Consider the following 21,744-nt stretch of genomic DNA (forward strand, 5'->3'; position numbering starts at 1 on the left):
GTCGAGCACAGAGCCCAGCAAGACTGAGATGTGTTAGTGCTATGTTTTGAACCAGAAAAATTGTTATTCTCCCATAAAATACCAGACATGAGGAGACAGGCCTACTGCAGCTGTATTTCCCAGCTCCTGCTATAACAAGCTCCTTGAAAGGAGTTTCAGCTACCACATGCACTATAAAAAAAAACCAGAAACTCCTGTTAGTTCTCATCTCCAAGAGATTTTTCTGCTTTATACACCTATCCCTTCAATGGCTTCTCATTGCTGAGGAAGTTCAGCTGCCTTTTTTGGAAATGTTTCCATCCCAGCTAGCAGCGTGTGGAAAGGGATTTTAACCATTTGTCTCCCAAAAGAGACCCAGATTCCCTCCAGGCCCACACAGAGGCAAGGGAGGATGGGTGTCTACACTGGTGGTCTGAAAGACCTTGCTTGAAGGTTCTCCAGCACACTCCCAGGGTGGGGAGACAGCCTGCCTGGTTACCCAGAGCCTGCCAACCTGGCGCTGAAGGAGTGCAGGAAAGCACAGATCCCATGCCCTGCTGTCAGCCCAGCAGTGGTGCAGGTAAACCCTGCTCGTCCCCTCCTCCTGGCTCCATGGAGAACGATGCCAAGTACTCTGCAAGCATCCCAGTGAGTCTCTGTGCTCCCTTGTATCCTTGCCTTCAGGAAGATTTAAAAATTGTAATGGAAAGATACACTCAGAAACTCAATTATGTTGGTATATGCAGAATTAATACTGTCAAACCAGACTGTCTTCCCAGCAGGAGCTGGAGTGTGCTGAGGGGGCTCCTGGGCAGCTGGTTCATGCTGCCCACTTTCCCTACACTGGGCAAATGCACCCAGGAAGCCAGAGACACCCCTGGCCTCCCCACACAGACCACAGGGTACACCGACTTGGAGGCACACAGAGTTTGTTTCTTTATTTTACATGAACGTGACATCTTCTGTGGAAAATGGACACTTTTGATCAAAGAGGTCAAATCTGTTTTTTCCATTAAACCATTACATCGCTTTCACTTTTCATTTAAACACTTGTGAGGGAAGGTTGTTGACCAGAATCATTGCTTCCTTTTTTCTTACAGTGCTTCTGCTCATGTTGAAAATAGTCATTGATGGCATCAGGGGCACATCATTTTACACTGATTATATTCTCCAAGTTTTTGTAATTGTGCAATTTTGTAGGAAAGCAGGACTTCACATGCTGTATGTGGCAGAGATACCTAACATGCCACTCTCACTTGCCTTATTATTGCTTTTTTCTCCACACAATATTACCAAGAATTTTAGGTATTATTCTTGCTTTTTTTCTCCAGTCCTAATTCTCTGTGTAATAGGATATATCTTTCTATGTTGTAAATTGATGCTTAGGATTCTATTATCTGAGTATCTCGAGAGTTCTGCCTAATTAAGGATTTTCTCACAAATCTACCTTTAAGCACAGAGGAGATGAAACTTGAAAAGGTTCAGCAAGCACAGATGGCACACATGGAGAGATTAGATGTAGAGATCGTTCCCTCTTTGTAAAGCCAGAGACGTAATCTGGGTGTGAGAAGGTAACTTAATCTCTAGGCTCATTTTGGTTTTGGTCTTTCCTGTGACGCAACTAACAAAGGCACCCAGCCGGCAGAACCTTTGCAATATGTGCCACCCTTTGTTAGCTATTGGGATAGCATCATCAGCTCCATTCAAATTAATATGATGCTATTAGATGGTAACATTTTGTAGTTGCCCTGAAATAAAGTAAAATCCTGAACTAGTAACATGAAGGTCTCTACAGAGATCTGACAATAAAACTGATAGCACCTGCAGACAGCTATCTGCAGTACAGGTGTACCAGTTTGAGCTAGTTGTCTACCTGCCATTACAATCAATGAATAAATAGTCTTCTGGTCCATATATCAATGGCAATAAGGGCAGTGTTCTTCTGATCAGATGTTGACATCCTCCTTACAATGACTCCCCGAACTCCAAAAACCTAGCCTTGGCTACAAAAAGAATCACTCTTGCTCAGATGGACACACCTGCACTGTAGGTACATTCATGCAGATGAATTCCACCTTTGTGCCCTACAGCTTTGAGTGCCTATAGTGAGGCACTTGGGTCATAAATCTGGGAAGAAATGAGAATCCGTTGTCTAATTACATGATGCCTCACACCGTGATCTCTCTGAGACAGAGGAGCAAGCGTTAATGATAAATCTTATCATAGAATCATAGAATCGTCAAGGTTGGAAAAGACCCTTAAGATCATCGAGTCCAACCGTTAACCTAACACTGCCAGGTCCATCTATACCATGTCCTCGAGCACCACATCTATCCGTTCTTTAAATGCCTCCAGGGACGGAGGATGTTGAAAGAGTGGGTCAAGCTGGGATTCTTCATGGTGCTTTGGATCATCTCATCTCCAGGATGGCATATTTAAAGTATAGCTTTTCAGGGGAATTGCTGTAATAGATGCAAAAAAAACCAAAAAAGACAACAAAGGCAGAACTCTCTCCTCATTTTCCCAGCTTCTATTTAATTTAATAACATGTTGCTAACTGATAAGCTTCAAACCTATCAATTTAATAAAGAATATCTGTAACCGTATATCAGAATTTAGGATTCTTGAGCCTCTGAACATCAGCTTCATGGTGAACTTGGTTATCAGAGATACATAACTTAAACCCTGCTCATTTCTTTTGAAAAAGACAAATACAATTTGGTTTGGGCAAGGAGATCATGTACAGAAACACAAAAGTATCTTTTCCTTTTGTTTATTTTTTACTGTGTATAATTCTTTATTGCTCCGACTGCCCTCACAGCATTTGGAGTACTGGAGATAATGGGACTCCAGAAGGACTGAAATCCACACAAATGCCCAAGTGTCTTACTGAACTCAATCCTTAGCTCTAGTGTCTTGTGTAATACTCGGAAGCCCTCCTTTGCTCCCATGGAAACACTGAAATGTCTCACGTTTAGAAAATATTATGGTGGCTATTTAATAATGTTTGCTCCTTCTCTGGAATTACTTAGATCAAGTGTGTGGCAAATTAGTCTGATGATTTGATTTCCTTGTTTTTCTGATCTCAGCCAACCACGGAGTGAATCTTTATCAGTAGTTTCCTTTGAGGTGACCAACACCTGCAGTATTTCAGAGGATGCATTTGTCTGTGGCTATCCCCGTTTGCAGATATCTACTGCAGAACTCTGCCTGCTTTACAGTGAGCCAGGAGAAAGCATTTGCTATCCATTTTTTTTTGTTGTTACTTTTGCCACTATTTTGTCCAGTTAGTATTCTTACTTAGAAAATCATCTGAGCAGAGCCTAAGCAAGTTTCTCCTTTCAATTAAGAATGCTACAGCATTAAATGACTCTTAATCCTTCAGGTTCTTCATCCACTGGTCCTCACTTCCACAACATCTTCAACCAAAAGCCTTCTAAAATACTAGGAAGCCTGTTGCCTTTTAGCTCGAAGATTTAGGCATCTATTATGACATTTAGCCTGACTTTATCACCTCTTTCCAAAAAGGGGATTGGTATTTAGGCTTCTTCCTTTCTCCTCCCTCTGTGGCTCTGTGGCTGCCCACATTTCCCCCAGGATGTGTCTGTATTGCGGAGGCCAAGATCCTACAAGTCACGTGTTGAATGCTTAACTTGAAGAGATCGTTGTCCTTTTTTTTAGACATAGCCTTGTAGCTACCCACCTCAGCAAAGATACTTATTAGATTTGTAAGGATCTTCATGTAGCTCCAGGAGTTCCAGGAGACAAGGGTCTCCTTTACTAAATATATATAACGTATCTTACAATTGTTTTTAATTGCCAGTTTTTTTCATATATTGCTTCAAAGGTGTAAAAGATGATGGGCCGCCTACAGCCTGCATTGCCAGTGTTTTGCTTGAAAAGGAATATTGAACTCATACGTAGCACTTCTTATCCATGTGTCCTATCAGAACTTACAGAGGAAGATATACATCATTACCCTGAACTACAGATGGATAACTCAGGCACCAGGAAATTAACTTGGCCAGTACTGGATATGCAGCCACTGTCACTTGGAGGTACAATCCAGACCTCCCAGTGTCCTGCCAGTGCCTGAGCCTTTGTAAGAGGGAACAGACAACGGTGAACATGGGTCAGCAGTGGTTCCCTACCTGCGCTGGCCAGCCTGGCTAGGGAGGAATGAGACAGGTGAAGACAAAGAGAAACAGCAATGGCAGGATGGTTTCTGCGGTAAACTTTTGTCCATATGATGTCATTTCCCAGGATATTCATGCCCTGCAGGAGTAATCTTTCCTAGCCCAGTTCTAAGGCTGAGCGACTGTTTTTTTTTTTTCTGAGTTAGACTGAAAACTCCCCAGTTTCTTCCAGGGCCACTGCCTGGAATGATTCATGTCAAATGGGACAAGACAGAAGAAATATATCCTAACAAATCATTCATAAGTCAAAATAGGATCCAAATCATGGGGGTTCTTCTTCTTCAGTTCTGGTAAGGCTGTATTTTTTGACCAGTGGTAGACATAAAGGTCATAAATCTGGTTAAGCAGGTCTCACAGACCTACCACATTTGAGCCGGAAAAATAAAATGTTATAGTCCTAAGTATATAAAATACTGCCATGGAAGGAGGACGGTGATTTCAATAGCACTTTGTCCTATTGCAGAGTAGGAGCACAATCAACTTAGCAATAGACAGTCATGAAATGGTAGTCCTTATTTCTGCAGTCAGAGAGCATGAAATCTTAATTCCTGCTTATGCAATCGTTAATAGTTTTAGCACCTTACAGAAACCCAGAATGAACCACAGTGGTTCAAAACTGGTCTTGGGAATGACTTAATTTGGCATGAAGTCGAAGGGAAGGCACTCTTGCATTTGCTTCATCAGTAAAAGGAAAAAAAACTAAGCATATGAAGAGGCAGGAAATTTGTAGATGTCCTTCCACTGATCCAGAAAAATTTTTCTGAAAATGATCCCTTGCTTGCAGAGCACTGAGAAAGTGCAACATCCCTAATCCTCCCATCCCACCACCACCACCCCCCCGCCCCTGGAAAAAAAATATTGGAAATGGGCAATGGCTGGAAATATGCAAAATATTGGAAATGTGCAAAAGATTCTTCTAATCTTCTCTGATTAGAAGAAAGACCACCTGTACCCAACAACATCTTGGTCCACCCGGAACTAGAGAGACTTGCCCGTCTCCTCATCATACAGCTGGGAAGAAAGTTTTGTGCTCCCCATGCTGACTCACAGCCTTGCTTTTCAGAAACGGGGTGACCCAATGGACTGTGTCAGGAATTCAGCTAAAAATGTCCTTATGAAGACTGAAGGCTAATTTGCATGTAAACTGTTACTCCAAGCAAGTTTATACTAAGACATGGCAAATTACTGAGCAGTTGTACCAAAACAGCAATACAGTATTAATCCATTAATACAGTACCTATCCAGGACTTTCTGCAGGACTAGTCCTGGGAGAGGCAGACCCATGCTGGCTGGTTCTAACGAAGCTCAGCAGGGACTAGTCGTGATTGCTGTTTGCTTCTTTTTACATACCTGCACAAACCATTCTGCGTGACTTACGTTACCTTCGACAGTTCCCTGCCTTTTTCAAGACTAGTTGGACCTGCTCTTGTGTGAGGGACTGTTACCTGAACCAGCCAGGACTGCTCCCTGTGGAGCAGCTGTGATCTATTCCTGGACCTTGAAACCTGTTTGTTTATATACCTTTACCCAAGTAGCAAGTGCTACATTTTCCAGCAAAGCCCACTCCTAAAGAAAAACACAGAAAACTGTCTTATAACAAGAACTAAAGCTCCAAACTGGTGTTTAAGCACATTAAGTCCTTTCTGCCTCCCCAGTCTTCCAATATCCTGTACAGAAGGGACTGTACAACTGAAACTCATGCAGACGCTTTTTAGAAGAGGACATTGTATTTAATTAGTCCTTTCTGTAGGTGGGGAACTCAGTCTAGGACAACTCTGTAAGAGTTTCCCCTATGCAGCAAATAACTCTGTATTTCAGCAATAGCTCTACTGTAAGATCTGGGTTCACTTCCCAAAACTGGTCACCAGTACATGCACTGGGATGACATCCAACTGTGCAGCTCCTTTCCTCCTGCCCTGGTTTCCGTATGCATGAATTGGAAAGGAGCATGCGGACACTTTAATAAGGTCCTCCAATCTGGACAATTTGGAAATGGGCATAAGATTTGCTGCAGACAAAACCTTTCTCTTTGCAGGATTGGGCACACATGAACTTGTGTCTTCCTGTAGACTTTGGTCTTGATGTGGTAATATAGAAGAAAAACCCTTCTTTTTTCTGAGCCAACAATATGTTTACCTACAAATTTAAAAATAAATGAATGAAAAAAAGCTTTTTGGCAACTTATGTTTCTTATTTAAACGAACAAAATCCTTTCCATTTTCTAGTATCACCTTATGTGCTCCACTTTGCTATCTGATTGTCTTTAAAATGCTGCAATTCTAGTCACACCAGCACAAACAACAGAGTGCAGGCTCATCCATTCAATCACGTTTTACATCAGAAGCTAAATATTTTGTTCCCCCAAATTAAAACAAAAATATCAAAATAACCCCTCTAGAATGTCAATAAGTGCTATGTTACATGTTTTAACAATATGAGCAGCATATAGCGGAAAGCTGAGTGCATGTTCCTTCTTGGCACACGTCCTTCATGCACTACATGTAACAGAAAAACATGTTAGTTTTGTTCACTCCTTAAAGATTTTCATTGAAACAACTCATTAAAATTAATGATGAAATTTTACATTCTGTAAAATATATGGAGTATCACCAAATATGTTTCTGGCCCTGCAAAATCTAGTCAAGCAAAAGAAACAAAATGCTTCTCATCAAACAAATATATAGGTTTATTAGAGCATGGTTCCATGTTTTAAATGTGCAATGATTTCACAATTTCTTGTTTCCTTCTGTTTTCATTAGTGTGCTCTCATGATAAACCAAAGCAGCTGTTAAAAAAACCCCGCATCTCCACAGATGAACAATTAAAAAATATGGGCTGTATCTTCCAATGTTACAATTATGTAAAAAACAAAACTCTGTATTTACAAAAAATGCCTGGAATCCAAAGCCTGCTAAATAGTGTTGTCAATTTAATTACAGAAACTGTAGAACACTCACAGGGTACATTTATGCTGACAAGCCCCAAGTGTAAGCCTAGATTTTGCAACATATTTGGAAGAAGCTGAAAATTATGATTTTGAGTCTGTTTACTTTTTTTTATATATTGGTCATTACCCAGCTTAGTTTTATTACCATCATTATTCTACATTTGTTTTCTCGTCGTCTTCTCTGTTTGAATATAAAGTGTAACAGAAAAATAATGCAATTCTGCAAACATGAAAATTCTGTTATCACAGCTAATTGCTTTTTAATATATATTTTATGTACAAAGAAAGTAGTAACACAAATAGAAAACTAGGCAAAGGACAGTGTACTTAACTTGAAACATTTGCAATTTCAGTAGCTGTGAATTACCTACTTGCGAAATATATGCAGTACATATAATGTGCACAAATACACACACACCCAACGCCACTGCATGCATTTTTTGGGACTAAAATATAACTTCAGGTTCACAAACCTTCACCCAGAACTGGTGAGAGCTGTAGTCACATCTGTGTACTAAAGGTGGTCAAAAAGATAGTCTGTTAAATATAAGCCTTTCCACCATGCTGTCCTTTGGGTTCTAGTGTTTTGAACAACAACAACAAAACATTAGACCAGACTGCTCTCCTGTAGAGCAGAAAATGATAACAAGAAATGCAGAAAGAAGAGCTAAGATTTTCTTTAGTGAAAACAAAATTGAATTTTTTTTTTTTTTTTAGCTATAATCTTCCCTATTCTTTGTCCGGAATAGTCAGTGAGATGTCTGGGAGCTTCTGGAGTGGACAACAGGCTGAATATGATCTTATCTTGCATCTAGCTCTATTAATTTCTGCTACCGTTATTGCGACAGGCATGGAGCCAGCACCATCCTCCGTGAGAGCCACAGTTGCGGTCCCATTTTTTTCTCTCCTCAAGCAATTAGAAAAGCAGTCTTGTTTGCCTGGTTTTGGTGGGAAAGAGAGAAACCTGCTGCTGAGGGTCCTCCTTTCAAACATAAGTGTGCATGTTAGACAGCCGTGCACATGTCCCACCGGTTTAGCAAGCCAGTGGGGACTGCATCAGAAGTCCTGCACAGTGCCAGGAGAACGCCTGGATTTCAGGACCTGGAGGGCTCAGGAAAATGGAGCAGACAGGTTGCTGTGCTTCTCAGAGAGATCCTCGGGACTTTAGAACCAGAGCAAAACTTACTCAAGGAGCTTCAAAACCCAATCTCCTGGACAGACTCCATGGAAAGACAGAACAGGATTATTTACAAGCTGTAGGAACTACATTTGACTTGGCATGCATTGCAGTGAAAACAAGCACACCTTGAATGCGTTATAATTAGTAAATGTGCTGTGATGACTTTTTATTGCAGTTTACTGCCAATTTCGAAGACTATATTGTCATGATCTGCCAAAAATAACCCAAACCAACAACACTGACAATTTTTATATATTCCCAGAAGACTTTTGAGTCTCAGATCTGTGTCTTGGAATATACTGATTCTTCAGCTCTTACCAAATGGCCACATTGTCCTGAATTTATGGGGCTATTTGCTTGACAACCTTGGCTTGATCCTAGATGTCTTAGTGAATTAAAAAGAAAAGATGCAATTCTTACCCATAGAGCAAGTGGTCCTGGTAGTCATGATGAGTTTTCTTGGTGTATCTGTTTGTAAGTGCTGAGCTAGTCATAGCTTATCATACTTATTTATCAATGTATTTTTTTAAATTAGCTTAAAAAATCAAGGTAGGTGCAACAACACCAAAAAAAAAATATGCTGTATAACTTCCATCAACATGAAGGGAAGAGGAAATGTCACCCTAAAAATGAAACTCCACAATACACATAGAGCATCGACAGCACTGACCTTGCTGGACCCTTCCAAGATAAAGCAGTGTGATCAGTTAAATTCCCAATAACTCAGAGCCTGTCCAACCATGTTCCTTATCTGGACAGTCAGGACTCTCTCCCAACTCTTTTCTTTTGGTGTGTAAGACTAAATTGTGATCTTGCTCATATCATCTTCTTTCCCTGTGACTTAATTGGACAATCATGAGAAGTTTTAGGCGTTGGCACTAGAGAGCGGTTACCCCAACACATGCCAACTCCACTACTTTTACTGTTTTGAACAACAAGCAAACAATGCACTTAGTATTTTAGAAACAAAAAAAATTAAAATAATAAATTCTATTTAGAAAAATAATTGCTTTATTGTTGTCACGCCTTCCCGATCAGTAGCCCAAGTCCTAAATACCTTTCAGAAAATAATTTACATGCTGCAGAATAGCTTATCAAGCAATGTGGCACGTTTGGTCTTATGGCCATCTTAGTCATTCCTTGTTACAATGACTGGTGCCTTCGACCAGCATGAAGTGCTGTGCCGTAACCTTCCCCAGCGCTGTTAGGGGGCTGCAAGCCCTGCCCGCCCCGGGGCCTGTCTCAGGTTGGAATGGGGATGAAGCTGGTCGATTTGGAGTGGGGCGACTCTCTCCAGGTGTTCAAGCTGTGGGTTGGGCTTCTGTTGTTGGTAAAAGAAGTCTGTCGCCTGCTGTTGCTGTTTGAATCTTCTTTACTCAGGGTTTGCTTTATTTTTTGGCAGCAAGGGAAGCTCTGTATGCAGTCTTGCAGGAGGTGCCCGCTGAAGAACATGTAGATCCACGGGTTACAGCAACTGTTCAGACTGGCCAACAGAGCCGTGACGGTAGTCGCAGTGTTTTCAGAATCTGGGGAGGGGGGAAGAAAGCAGTTTAATCCTCAAAAGAACATTCGCACCCTTCAGTCAATTGTTTCTTTAACTGTTGGACTTATTTCCCTGCATAATTCTAGCTCTAAAAGTTGAGCAGCGGCAGCATTTGGAATGAATAATGAGGACATAATCAGGCAAGTTCTTATTTATGTAAGGCCATTGAAGTCAATGGGAATTGGTCTGAACAGACTTCAAAAAGCTGTGACAGAAGTTATGGGCCAATCTATCCAAAATAATGCCCATTTCCACTGATGTTTATCCATGTGTTGATAAGCTCATGCTTTAAATACTGAACAGTTTTTATTCAGAATTTTGTTTTAAAAATTGGTTACCCTGGGAGGCAATGGCAAAATTCCCACTGATTTCCCACTGCTTTCGATAATACTGAATTTTGCTGTATACATTTGCATGCTGAAGAGTGTTGAATGCTCAAGTAACTACTGGCTTGTGAATCAAATATGGATTTCAGAGGTTGAACAAATTTCTCTTAAGGGAAAAATGGAAGTTAGCACTATGCAATAAAACAGCTATGGTCTTCTACCTTCAATAACTAGTTAAATTTGCAAATACTCTAAATATATATTTAGTCTAACCAATTATTAGTGACCTTTCTTTGTAAATATTGAATCTCCGAAGAAGTGTAATTGCTGTGTTACGCGGTTTCCGTAGATTTAAAGAATCTCTTCAAACAAACCTACCAAATACCCATCTGTTCACTTAGGTTTGCATTTCTTTTGAACTACAAAGAGAAAAATCTATTTGTCTACTGCAAGTCTTTATTTCTCTGTAGAGTCTGGCATTTTAGGCTTGACATTAGTCCCAGATTAGGGGCAATCAATGCTCTGACTACAGTGATAATTTGGGGATATTAAAAGAATAACAAGAAATTATGAATTCCAGCATTTTGATTTGCATCTTTTTCATTATGGGGAAACGGGGTATATGTTACTATACTGCCTGTCATTCCCTATGTAGTAACTTTTAAACTCACCAGTTATTTTCAGCCAGATTTAACTGAGGGATAGGTATCTCTGAAACACTAAATCGCCACTGTTTAATGAGAACTGATGGCTGTCTAAAGGAGCTACTCAGAGGTGACTGCCTTACTGAGAGGAAGGGTTCAGGTGTGCTCTACCCCATTATTAGGCAGCAGGGAATGCACATGCAAAGCAGTTACAGGCAAGCAGGCTTAATAAGTTCCCTGCTCGTATAATTACTCGTGACATAGATGCACGTATGCTTGATAATAACACCAAAGGTTTCTGAAGTTTTATTCATCGGCAGCTGCAAATGGAAGAAAAGGTTGCTGGTTCAAATTAAGGCAGCCAATACTTCAGTCCCCACCCGCCCGTTTCCCTCTGGACGAGAACACAGCGGCCGCTGCCCCTTCCCGGGGGCCCCGCCGCCGCCAGCGGCCGCTCGGCCCCGGCTGCTCCCGGGACAGGGGGAGCCCAGCGCCGCGGGCTCCGCGCCGCAGCCCCCCGGGGCCGCCCCGTCCGGGAGTGCGAGCGGTGCCGGCGGGGCGGCCCCGGGGGCGGCGGTGGCCCCGAGGGCTTGCTCGCCTCGCAGCACAACGGGGGGGGGGGGGGGAGGCTTTTAGCCGCTCGGCCCCGGGGGCAGGGGCTCGTTCAGCGAGACTCGGGACAGCCGGCTGCGCCCCCGGAGGAGCCCCCCAAGTGCCGGTGCGGCCGGGGGGAAAGCGGCGGCGTGTGCCCTCCCGGTGCCCGCCGGGGCCCCCCGTCACCTACCGACCCAGGGGAAGCGCTGGTCCCAGACGGACCACATCTGGATGGTGAAGAAGGGCGCCCAGCAGACGACGTAGGCCGAGACGATGACGAAGGTCATCTTGACGGTGCGGATCTTGGCGCGGGAGATGGTCTTGACGCTGCTGACACAGGGGGCGAGCAGCAGCCCCCGCCGCGGGCCGCCGCCGCCCGCCCGCCGCCCGCCGCCCGCCGCCGCCTCCCCCGGCCGCGTCTTGCCCCTGACGTTGCGCCAGATGTGGTAGCAGATGAAGCCGTAGCAGGTGACGAGGATGAGGACGGGCGCGACGAAGATGCCGCCGGTGATCCAGGTGACGTAGGCGCGGGGTCCCCAGGGCATGATGAAGTGCGCCCAGCAGTCGTAGACCTGCGAGCCGCGCTCCACCTCGCTGAGGGAGAAGATGAAGTACTGCGGGGTGCTGAGCAGCAGGCTGAGCGCCCAGGCGGCCGCGATCATCCCGTAGGAGCGCTTGGTGGGCTGCTGCAGCGTCTTCAGCGGGTGGCAGACGGCGATGTAGCGGTCGGCGGTCATGGCCACCAGCATGTACGCCGAGGCGAACATGCCGAAGACCTGCAGGTGCTTGACCACCCGGCAGAGCCCGTCGGGGCCGTGGAAGCGGTGGGTCACCTCCCAGCAGAGCTGGGGCAGCACCTGGAAGAAGGCCACCACCAGGTCGGCCAGGCTGAGGTGGCGGATGAAGAGGTGCATGCGGGACGCCTTGCGCGGCGTGCGCCGCAGGGCCAGCAGCACGCTGCCGTTGCCCACCACCGCCACGGCGAAGGTGACGGCCAGCACGGCGATCTCCAGCTTGGCCAGCTCCTCGTCCCGCCCGAAGGGGTCCCAGCCGCCCAGGCTGCCGTTGGGCGACCCCGACCACGCCTCGGGGCTGGGGCTGCTGCTGCCGCCGCCGGCGGCCTCCGCCGCCCGCCACCGGCTGCCGTTCCCGGGCGAGGGCGCCGCCCGGGGGGAGCCGGCGCCGCCGGCGAGGCGCATGGAGGGGGCTGCGCGGCGGGGCCCGGCCCGGCCCGGGCCGACCCGACCCCACCCCCGCTCGGTGGCCGCCGCCGCCGCCGCCGCTGCCCGCCGCCTCCCCGCTCCGGCGGCGCGGAGCGCCGGGCCAGGCGCCTTTATCCCCCGCCGCGGGAGGCGAGGCGAGGCGAGGCGAGGCGAGGGGGGAGCTCCGTGCCAGTGGCTGCCCGGCGCCTGACGCCAGCCCCCTCCTTCCCCCGGCCGCCGCCGCCGCCCCCGCCCGCCCCCGGAGGGGAGCGCCCCGCCGAGGCACCGGGGCCGCGCCGCCCGGAGAATGCGGCTCCGAGGGGGAAGGGGCTCCGCCACCCCTGCCCTGCCTCCCCGCAGCCCGGCCGGGCGGGGAAGCCACACGGGGCAGCGGGAGGAGCTGCTCCGGCTGAAACGTTGCGCCCGGAGAGCTCCCTCACGGCCTCTTAAAGCAGCGCTTAAAAGTTTAATGGAGAATAAAACTGTTGCCGTAACCGTGCAGAGAAGGTGGAGGTCTGTCGGTATCGATCCACGCACCCCCGAGCCCGCTTCTACCCGAGGCAGAGGGGCTGGTCCGTAAGAAGTGCTGGTTTGGCTCTGGGAGATCCCATCTGGCCCCTTGGCATTTCACAGCCCTGCTGGGATAAACCCCAGCAAAGCGAATGATTAGGAAAAATGACACAGAGTTTGAAAGCAACTCACTAAACCTAGTGTTTTTAAAGGTTTCAGGATTTCGTCTAGGACAACAAATGTCCTCCAGATGTTAGCACACAGGTCTAAAAATCGTGTTTCTGCAAGTACAATCAAAATCTCATTTCCTAGCGAATTCCTGGTAGTGGGTCAATTAAACCTCTGCTTTAAGCATGTTTGAGCTGAAGAGTTTTCTTCATCTTGTTAGAGTGGACTTGGTGCAAATTCTGGTCCCATTGCCAGGAGTGTGGATTTACACCCTGATTTCACCAGAACCTGAATTTGACCCTTCGTTTAGAAACCGTTTCCTTCAGTCACACAAAAATGCAGAAGATTACAAGAAAGAAGTATTACGTTAGATGCCAATCCTGCTTTGTTTTTAATAAAACTCTCTGGGTCTGCTCATACGTGGTTGCAGTTAAATTTAGTTGCAAAAAATATGTGGGATTTTTCCTACTGGTTTTGCAGGGAGAAGGAAAAAGGGTGAAGAATTAAAAAGTAAATCTTGCTTCTTTGACTAAAAAGATGTTTCCAAAAGTTTTGACACCAGAAGAGTCTTCCAGCTTAGAATACAAGAAGATGATATGCTTGCGGACATGCTGGAATTGTACAAGGTTTTATCCTAGGCTTTTTGCCTTTTTCTGGGTTTGTTCTAGCCTGTCAGAGGGTACGGACACCCAGGCCAGCCTGCCACCGCCCGCCCTTTGCTTGGGGGTCAGTGGCAGTAGTCTCGGTGGACACCTGCTCCAACAGTGCAAATAACTGGCATGAGCTTTTCTGTAAAAAGCTGCAAAAAAACCCCACCAAAACCTGAAATGCAGACAAAAAAACGTGGCTGTCCTAAGTTTCCAGTAAACTTATTGCTTTAAAGGTCCTTTGTTCCAAAGCCCATTTTTTATGAAGAGTTCAGTGCATTATTCACAGCTTAGTGCCTATTCCATCTTACATTGTGAACATTACTGAAGGTATTGGTAAGAGATTAAAACTTTGTGGAGCCAAAAACCTTGTAAGTCAACCTCACATTCACACACACACACACACTGTCACAGCTTTTCAACAACAGATCCATAATGTTACCTTAGCTATACATTGTATTAGACCTCGGAAACTGTATGAACCACACAACGCAGCAATGTCTGTGACTATAGGTTTTAGGTCAAATACAGCAGGAAATTAAAGGCCAATATCACAAATCTCACATTACCACACAGCTACCAAGGCCTCTCTCACATCCAAAGCATCATACCCTGCCATGAGGAGAATTCCTTGCCTGTCTCTCTGACATGCTTTACAGGAGCTGAACGCTGTGTAAGTGAATGGTGTCACTCAGGAAACTCTTCCAACAGGTTTTCTGCTGCGCAAACCATGTAAGGATCATAAAGCTCTATTCACTGCTGGGTATGTCATTCCATTCATGGAAGAGGTGAAAATTTCAGGTGTAAGAAAGACATATTTATAGCAGCCAGACAATAAGATAAAGGTGATTTTGCTAGTTCAGAGTACTGAGAGTTTGTCAAGCCCACATCATCTCATACATCCCTTCCCAACCCATGCTGGGTTGCTCTGAATCGTGTTTGTAAGAATGTTTCCAGAGCAAAGAGCTGGAAACCTGCCCCAGCATCGTTGCACTCGGCTGCACCTAGTGATTACATGCAATGTTAAGCATGAAATTGATACTGATTTTTGCGGCACTGTACTTTTGTCAGACTAGGGCTAGTCCTTATGCCTTTTTTTTCCATTCCCCAAATTAGTCAACATGGTTGTTTTTACAAATAATATATCTAACCAGTCCGTTGCAAATTTCTTTCTTTCAACAGACCTAGGTAATTCAGCGGGGAGTTTTATTTATACCTAGAACTCCAAACATGTCCTGCTCTAGCTAGTAAGTAAATTCAGGGCTCTTGAGGTTTCAATACTAGTTTAATCAGCATCTAGTCTGATCTTGTTTGCTTAATTCTAACAGTATTGGTGTGCAGATAGGGGAAGGCTTAGATAAAATGCTGCTGTTCAAATTAATCAGTAGAGTTTTCAGTTTTCTGAGCAGGTGTCCTTTTAGGAAGCTGAATGAGTAATGCTCTCCTGTCTGTCCAGACATGGAGAGGGTTCCTCTGCCCACAGAAAGCTGTAACATGGAGAGCAACTTGGGGGGGGAAAGCAGTTAATGGAAAACTTGTAGAATACCCTTCTAAAGAGAAAAATTGTCACTGGGAAGGCTGCTAGAGAAAGCGAACACCTTTGCCCCGTGATTCACCTGGAGCTCAGCTTGGAGCTGAAGTCTCAGTAAAGAAAATTGAGGTTGCTGTTACAAGAAGCCTTTATTTGTTCTCGCTAGGTATGGAGCTTTCTATAAAAATGTCTAAGGATGGCAAGGGTTTCTAGCGTATTCTCTGTTGGCGTACAGGTTTCTGTAAAAGTGCTTAAAGGTTGCCAGATATCTTTCTTTATGTTGAATTAATTGCTGTCTGAATGCCTTCTATAAGATACTCAAAACCCTAATCGGAACATGATCTGGTTTGTTGCCAAATGCAGCTGTTTTCCGTTTATTCCTGCTGTTGTGGTGGTGACTTTTGCTGCCTTTAGACAGTCTTAGTCTCTTCTTCCATGGCTAAAGAAATGCTTTGAGCAAGTCAAAGGCTCAGGATTTTAATCCTGGGAAATTTATGAGGATTTGTATTCTGCAAGATAACTTTTCACCAAAAAGTAGGGGGCTTTCAGCATAATCTTCTTCAGGAAAACTGACAGTTTTGGATTGTAGCTACTCGTAGTCAAAACATGATTGTCTGCCATGTTTGGTAGAGTTGTTCTAGTCATTAAAGTTGCAAAAAAGCACTATAAGCATAAAAAGAAGGTCAAGTTTTTTATGAAATAAATTCATCATGCAGGATGAGAGTTAAAGCACTGCTAAAAAAAAAAAGGAGGCCTGTTTATTTGTAGAGGATTCAGCTGTCTTGTTAAATAGCACATAAAACATCTACATAGATATGAACAGGTGTCTCCTGTGGTCTGTCTCCAAGTTTGAAGTATCTGTATACACATGTATTCCACATACACTATTTAGTAAGTAAGGCTGAGTTTGATAGCCCTTCCCAGAGCCACAAGACTTAGATCCTGCAGATCTTTAAAATCACAGCTCTGGGAACCAAGTGTGGGAAATGCTGGGGACACCAGGGAGGCAAGCAGACACCCCATCCGTTTACCATCCCCGGGAAGGAAACGTCACCGGAAGGCAGGCAGGAGGACCTCTGGGACTCGATACAGCCTCCTGAAAAAATGCCTTGTTTACAACCTGTATTGGTCTAGCTTTCTGGCTACCGGAGCAAAACTAAGCAGAGAATTTCCCCCAGACCACACTCATAACAGATTACAACTCTGAATTCAAGGTTCTGAAAGGGCTGTAGTACAAGACCAAGAAGTGAGTAAGACTGAGGGCCAACTCCCACTCTGGAAAACATAGAATTAAGAAATCTGCCATAGGAGACAGGCCTTCAGGGTTAACCCTCAGGATTAGGTTTGCAAAAGCCCAGTTCATTGTCTGGAAATGTCTAAAAGTGGCCAGGAAACACAGAGCCTTAAGATTATGCTCCAAGTTTTCCTTTGCTTATTAACTGAAACCCCATCCAGGTCCAGATTCTAGTATTTTTACACATAGGCAACTGTATCTGACCATCCCTGTCTTACTGCATTTCTCTCTTTCCATACTGGAGGTTGAGTGTGATGTTTAAAGCAGTACCATAGAGCAGCCTACACCCCTAAATGTCACCAGAAGAAGCAGCATGTCGCCCTTCTTCTCCCTCATTGCAGCCTTGCTGACCTGGCTGATAGCAATCAGGGCCTTTGGGAGTCAGAGAGTTCAACCATTCCCTTGCAGAACTGTTAACACAGCAGCTTCCCAGCCTGTCCGGATTTCAAGGCAGCGAAGCAAACGGGCATTTGGAGGGACAACGGGCCTTTGCACGTTTATAACCTTGTGGAAGGAACATACCAAAAACCACGGAGAAAGCTCCTGCTTTTCTCATCGTGTCACATCGTTCAGATTTTCAGCACGTTCAAGGCACAACAAAATCTGCCTGAGACAGTTTAACCAGAGCCTCAGCCAGCACTCTCTCATTTAATCTGAAGGATTAAAATCATCGGGGCATAAATCTACGGATTCGTTCAATGCTGTCGTTGGCAGAAAAGGAAAACTTTAGAACTGAGCTTACTCATGTTGAATCTACCTTGTGAAATGGTATAACCTCAGACTTTCCATACCTGAAAGAGGCTCAATATACATTTTGCACTTCTGCAGATACCGCATCAGTGTCTTTGCTTTAAGCACATAATCAGTATCTCTCAGTTCTTTTATTTCAGAGACATTAAAGGCTCTCCTTGATGATCTTTAGTATGCCTTGAGCCAGTTCTTAAATTACTCCTATCTAGAGTTTCATTCCATCTGTAACCTACTGCTTATATCACCGCATTAACACCTACCTTATGCTTCCTTATGCCTTTTACAAGTTTTGATTCATCTAGGGGAAATTTAATAATGGTTTTTGTGTTCTCTCCTAGTTAACATACGCTAAGCCAAACCAAAGGAAAATATTTTATAGCATTTGGTGGCAAGAGTAATCAGTAATAACAAAGTGAAATGAACACTTACGGTTATTCATGTGATTTCTTCTTAGAAAACACTTGCCATAGTGAGATATGACTCTTGTACAAAAATATTTAATACTAGTAAAAATTATCTTCAGGCATTGAAAGTTGCCTGAAGGAATACAGACAATGTATGCACGACAATTTTTCTGAGGGATTTAACTGCAACTGACAATGACACTATCAACTCATTCTAGGAAATGGTCCAAAATATTTGATAGAAGCTAGTCATTGTACAAAATTGACTTATTTATCGCAGAACTATGCCAAGAACTGAAAGCATACTGTATTTGAGAATACACTGGCAGAGTGTTGCTGCTTCATAATTCTAACTGAAAGACAGAGCCACTTAGCATTTACGGAATAAAGGGAATAATGCTTGTGATTATGACAAAATTTATTTTAGTAGCTATCCTTAAGAAACACATTCTAAAGCATTTTAAAATTAACTGGTTTTGAAACCATGTATGTCAGTATTCTCATGGTGATCATTTTGAAGAGTCTGCTGATATGGAATATTGGTGATTGATGCAGAATACATTACAAGCATTAATGTAAAGAAAACACCATGCAAATAATCTGTGCTGAAAATATTGTGGCAGCTGCATTCTCACAAGCTTGGTAGTTCAGGGTGCTAGCACCACAGTCATTTTATCACTGCTTTATTGAGAAATAGAATCCAGTCTTTCTAACAGACTGGAGGAGGTCCAAATGCCAGCTAGTCTTATGGATGCTTATGGGACATTCATTGTTCCCGTTTCTATGGGACTATCCTCTCTGAGACTGTCCTCTCAGTCTAAAGACCAATCCTCTCTGGAACAGAGCTAACTAAAAATGCTTTCAACAAAATCTTTTTTCATTAAAATGGCAGTTTGTCAAAACTGCAGTTTTTCATAAGCGTCTGTATAATGGGTTTGGGGAAAACCTTCTTTTCATTCCAACACATATCACTGGTCAAAAGTTAAAAGGTTGAGGGAGATGGAAAGAGGTATTGATATGCCCAAGGGTATTTTTTTATCATTTCCATATTGTAGGTGGAATTTTCTGACACTACTTTATTGGCATGGTGCTTTGCATCGCTGCCTGAGGAAACCTCTAGGGAGGAACAGGGTGTGCAGTCCAGCTGGCTCGGTAGAGCTCACACTTGATGCTATCCCAGTTTCGCTCATGGCCGTCATTGTGCCTCCTAGTGGGTCTCCAAAAGAAAAGGGCTCCAGTCCATGATTACCACAGCTCTACACAAAACTTTGATAATTGTATGGACTGGCACAGGCTTCTTCAATTCCACATATAATGTGTAATGTATAAATTGTTCTAGTCCTTGCAGCTGTGCGATAAATTCCTTGAATGGATGAGACCTGGCAATACAGACTATGGTTTATCATTGCCTTAACGCATGAGTTTAGGATCCTAAAGGCTGCAGGTGCATTGCGCTCTTCAACCTGAGCTGTGGCACGCAGCATGTTCAACATGCAGAAGAAGCAAAGAGCACATTCCCTATCTGCTTCCAGTATGTCTTCTCTTATCACATCTGCTGTCCCTACCCGAGCCAGCAACAAGCTGGCAACGCAGACAGCACAGACTCTCCTCTGCTCAGGCTTCTCCAGAGTGGTATTGAGGAGGGCAGAGAAGGATCGGACATTGAAAGTCAGAGAGAAGAAAGCTGAAATACAGGGCAGGGAGGTAGATGGATCTTGGAGCAGAGTCTGTAGGGTAACATGTGAGAATGTAAAAGGAGAATCCAAGCAGGGTGATGAGAGGCAGCCCTGCGTCTCAGGCACGGGCACAGCAGAGATGCCCTGGTGCCTCAACCTTAGTTTCTCACACTGATGAGGTAGATTTGGGGGTTGAAGAAGACCGAAAGAAGCAGAGTGGAAAAGGAGGAATAATTAATGGTATTTAGATTGTGCATTGAGTATCTTGGCTGCTGACTTCCGTGGTTTTTTAAATGCACGTGTGTCCTGGTTTCAGCTGGGATAGAGTTAGTTTTCTTCTTAGTAGCTGGTATAGTGCGGTGTTTTGGATTTAGGATGAGAATAATGTTGATAACACACTGATGTTTTGGTTCTTGCTGAGCAGAATTTACACCAGTCAAGGACTTTTCAGCTTCTCGTGCTCTGCCAGGTGCACAAGAAGCTGGGAGGGAGCACAGCCAGGACAGCTGACCCAGACTGGCCAAAGGGCTATTCCATACCGTATGGCGTCATGCTCAGTGTATCAGCTGGGGGAAGAAGAAGGAAGGGGGGGGACATTGAGTGTGATGGCGTTTCTCTTCCCAAGTAACCGTTACGCGTGACGGAGCCTTGCTTTCCTGAGGATGGCTGAACACCTGCCTGCCGATGGGAAGTAGTGAATGAATTCCTTGCTTTGCTTTGCTTGTGTGCGTGGCTTTTGCTTTACCTATTAAACTGTCTTTATCTCAACCCACGAGTTTTCTCACTTTTACTCTTCTGATTCTCTCCCCCATCCCACTGAGGGGGACTGAGCGAGCGGCTGGGTGGTGCATAGTTGCTGGCTGGGGTTAAATCACGACAGTCCTTTTTGGCACCCAGCGTGGGTGGAGAATGGTACTTAGCAGCCCTAGGTCAAATATGGCAAGACTTTTGTGTAAGTATGCAAATTGCTGTAAGTTAAATTGTATCATGGTAAGTACTTAGACAGGGAGAACTTCCTGATGTTAGTTACTGTGGCTTAAGGGTCCTTTGAGGCATTCTCACTTTATACTTAAAACCAGTACCGCTTATCATTTTCACTCCAAACAAGTTGTCTAGCTGACAGTTTTAAGCAGTCTCTCATTGCACTTCCCTCATCGTCATATTTAGCAGCTCTATACCATATAACATTTTACTTGTTCTTTTTATGACCAGAGGAAAATTTGTGTGTTTCTTGGATAAAAAAGGATAAGAAAGCAATAAATTTTAGGGTATAGGAGGTACTAACGAACTGACTAGCATGGCAAGAGAGGAAAAGCACTCCCATGAGACCGAGCCAAGCTATAAGCCAAAGGATATAATTTTATGTTCAGTGAATAAACATTTTTTAATGGTTTCTTGGTAAGTTTTGCCGTTACATTGCTTATGCTTAATTTGCCAATAGCAGGATTAGTAAGCCATGTGAAATGGCTTGTTCGGACTACAGAAAATAGCTTTTATAATTTAATTTTTCTGCCAGGAGTACAGGGAGGAACACAGGTGGTTGTAGTAGAGTAGATACATCCAGATTGCATACAGATAGGGCAGAGGAGTAAAGAGAATTTGAAACACAATTCTGGAGTTAGAAGCCAGCACATGGAGATTTCCTGAAATTTTCTTAGGCTTCTAGGAGGATTCATATATGAACCTTTTCAAAAGGAAAGGAGAAAAAACTTTTAATTGTATTTGTCCAAAACTAAAAATGAAATCTTCCTAGAACTGACCTTACGGAAGGCTTCTATCAGTGTTTGCTCCCAGTGGCCTCTCATGAATGCCTGTATCATTTACTGAAGAGTAAATGGCATTATTTCATGCTGGTTGTGATTTTCTCTGGATCTTTTCTAACTGGTATGGAAATCACTGTGTTATGTATTTTATCTAGGGAAGCCCTGGGAATTACCAGGAGAGTATGTATAAGGAAGAGTGTAGTTCATGTACAAATACAATAGCAATACCATCCAGAACAAGCCTTCAAACATTGCACTGGTTCATTTCAAGACGGGATAACCACAGGAATGGCAGTAAAATATGTGATCTAAAACCACATTTGTGCTCAAGTTCTTAGAGAGGTCAGAGGTTGAATAAATTGCATATGCCATATGAAAGAAAATTCCTTA

General features: G+C 44.2%; 1 protein-coding gene across 2 annotated transcripts; it reads right to left on the bottom strand.

The window, feature by feature from the left end:
• Positions 1-6,843: 6,843 nt before the first annotated feature.
• AVPR1A (arginine vasopressin receptor 1A) lies at positions 6,844-12,614 on the bottom strand. 2 transcript variants are annotated; one of them, XM_087767587.1, is made up of 2 exons: positions 11,600-12,614; positions 6,844-9,828 (listed from the first exon to the last, which is right to left on the bottom strand). In XM_087767587.1, exons 1-2 carry the CDS (start codon positions 12,606-12,608, stop codon positions 9,545-9,547), a joined length of 1,293 nt encoding a protein of 430 aa, XP_087623713.1. In that variant the 5' UTR covers positions 12,609-12,614; the 3' UTR covers positions 6,844-9,544. The 2 variants fall into 2 exon arrangements, with proteins under 2 accessions (XP_087623713.1, XP_087623714.1); XM_087767588.1 differs by having other exon boundaries at positions 9,639-9,828; positions 11,604-12,614.
• Between the last annotated feature and the right edge of the window lie 9,130 nt (positions 12,615-21,744).

This window comes from Nipponia nippon, unplaced genomic scaffold (genome assembly GCF_047370975.1).
Source record: "Nipponia nippon isolate SJK-2023a ecotype South Korea unplaced genomic scaffold, ASM4737097v1 scaffold_3, whole genome shotgun sequence".
Classification (NCBI taxonomy): domain Eukaryota; kingdom Metazoa; phylum Chordata; class Aves; order Pelecaniformes; family Threskiornithidae; genus Nipponia; species Nipponia nippon.

What these genes read in the sequence shown, in the direction of transcription:
- AVPR1A (XM_087767587.1), bottom strand. Translation starts at nt 12,608, where the DNA reads ATGCGCCTCGCCGGCGGCGCCGGCTCCCCCCGGGCGGCGCCCTCGCCC. An exon ending in CCAGCGCTTCCCCTGGGTCG is followed by an intron (nt 9,829 to 11,599) that starts GTAGGTGACGGG and finishes CCCCCTCCCCAG; the next exon opens with ATTCTGAAAACACTGCGACT.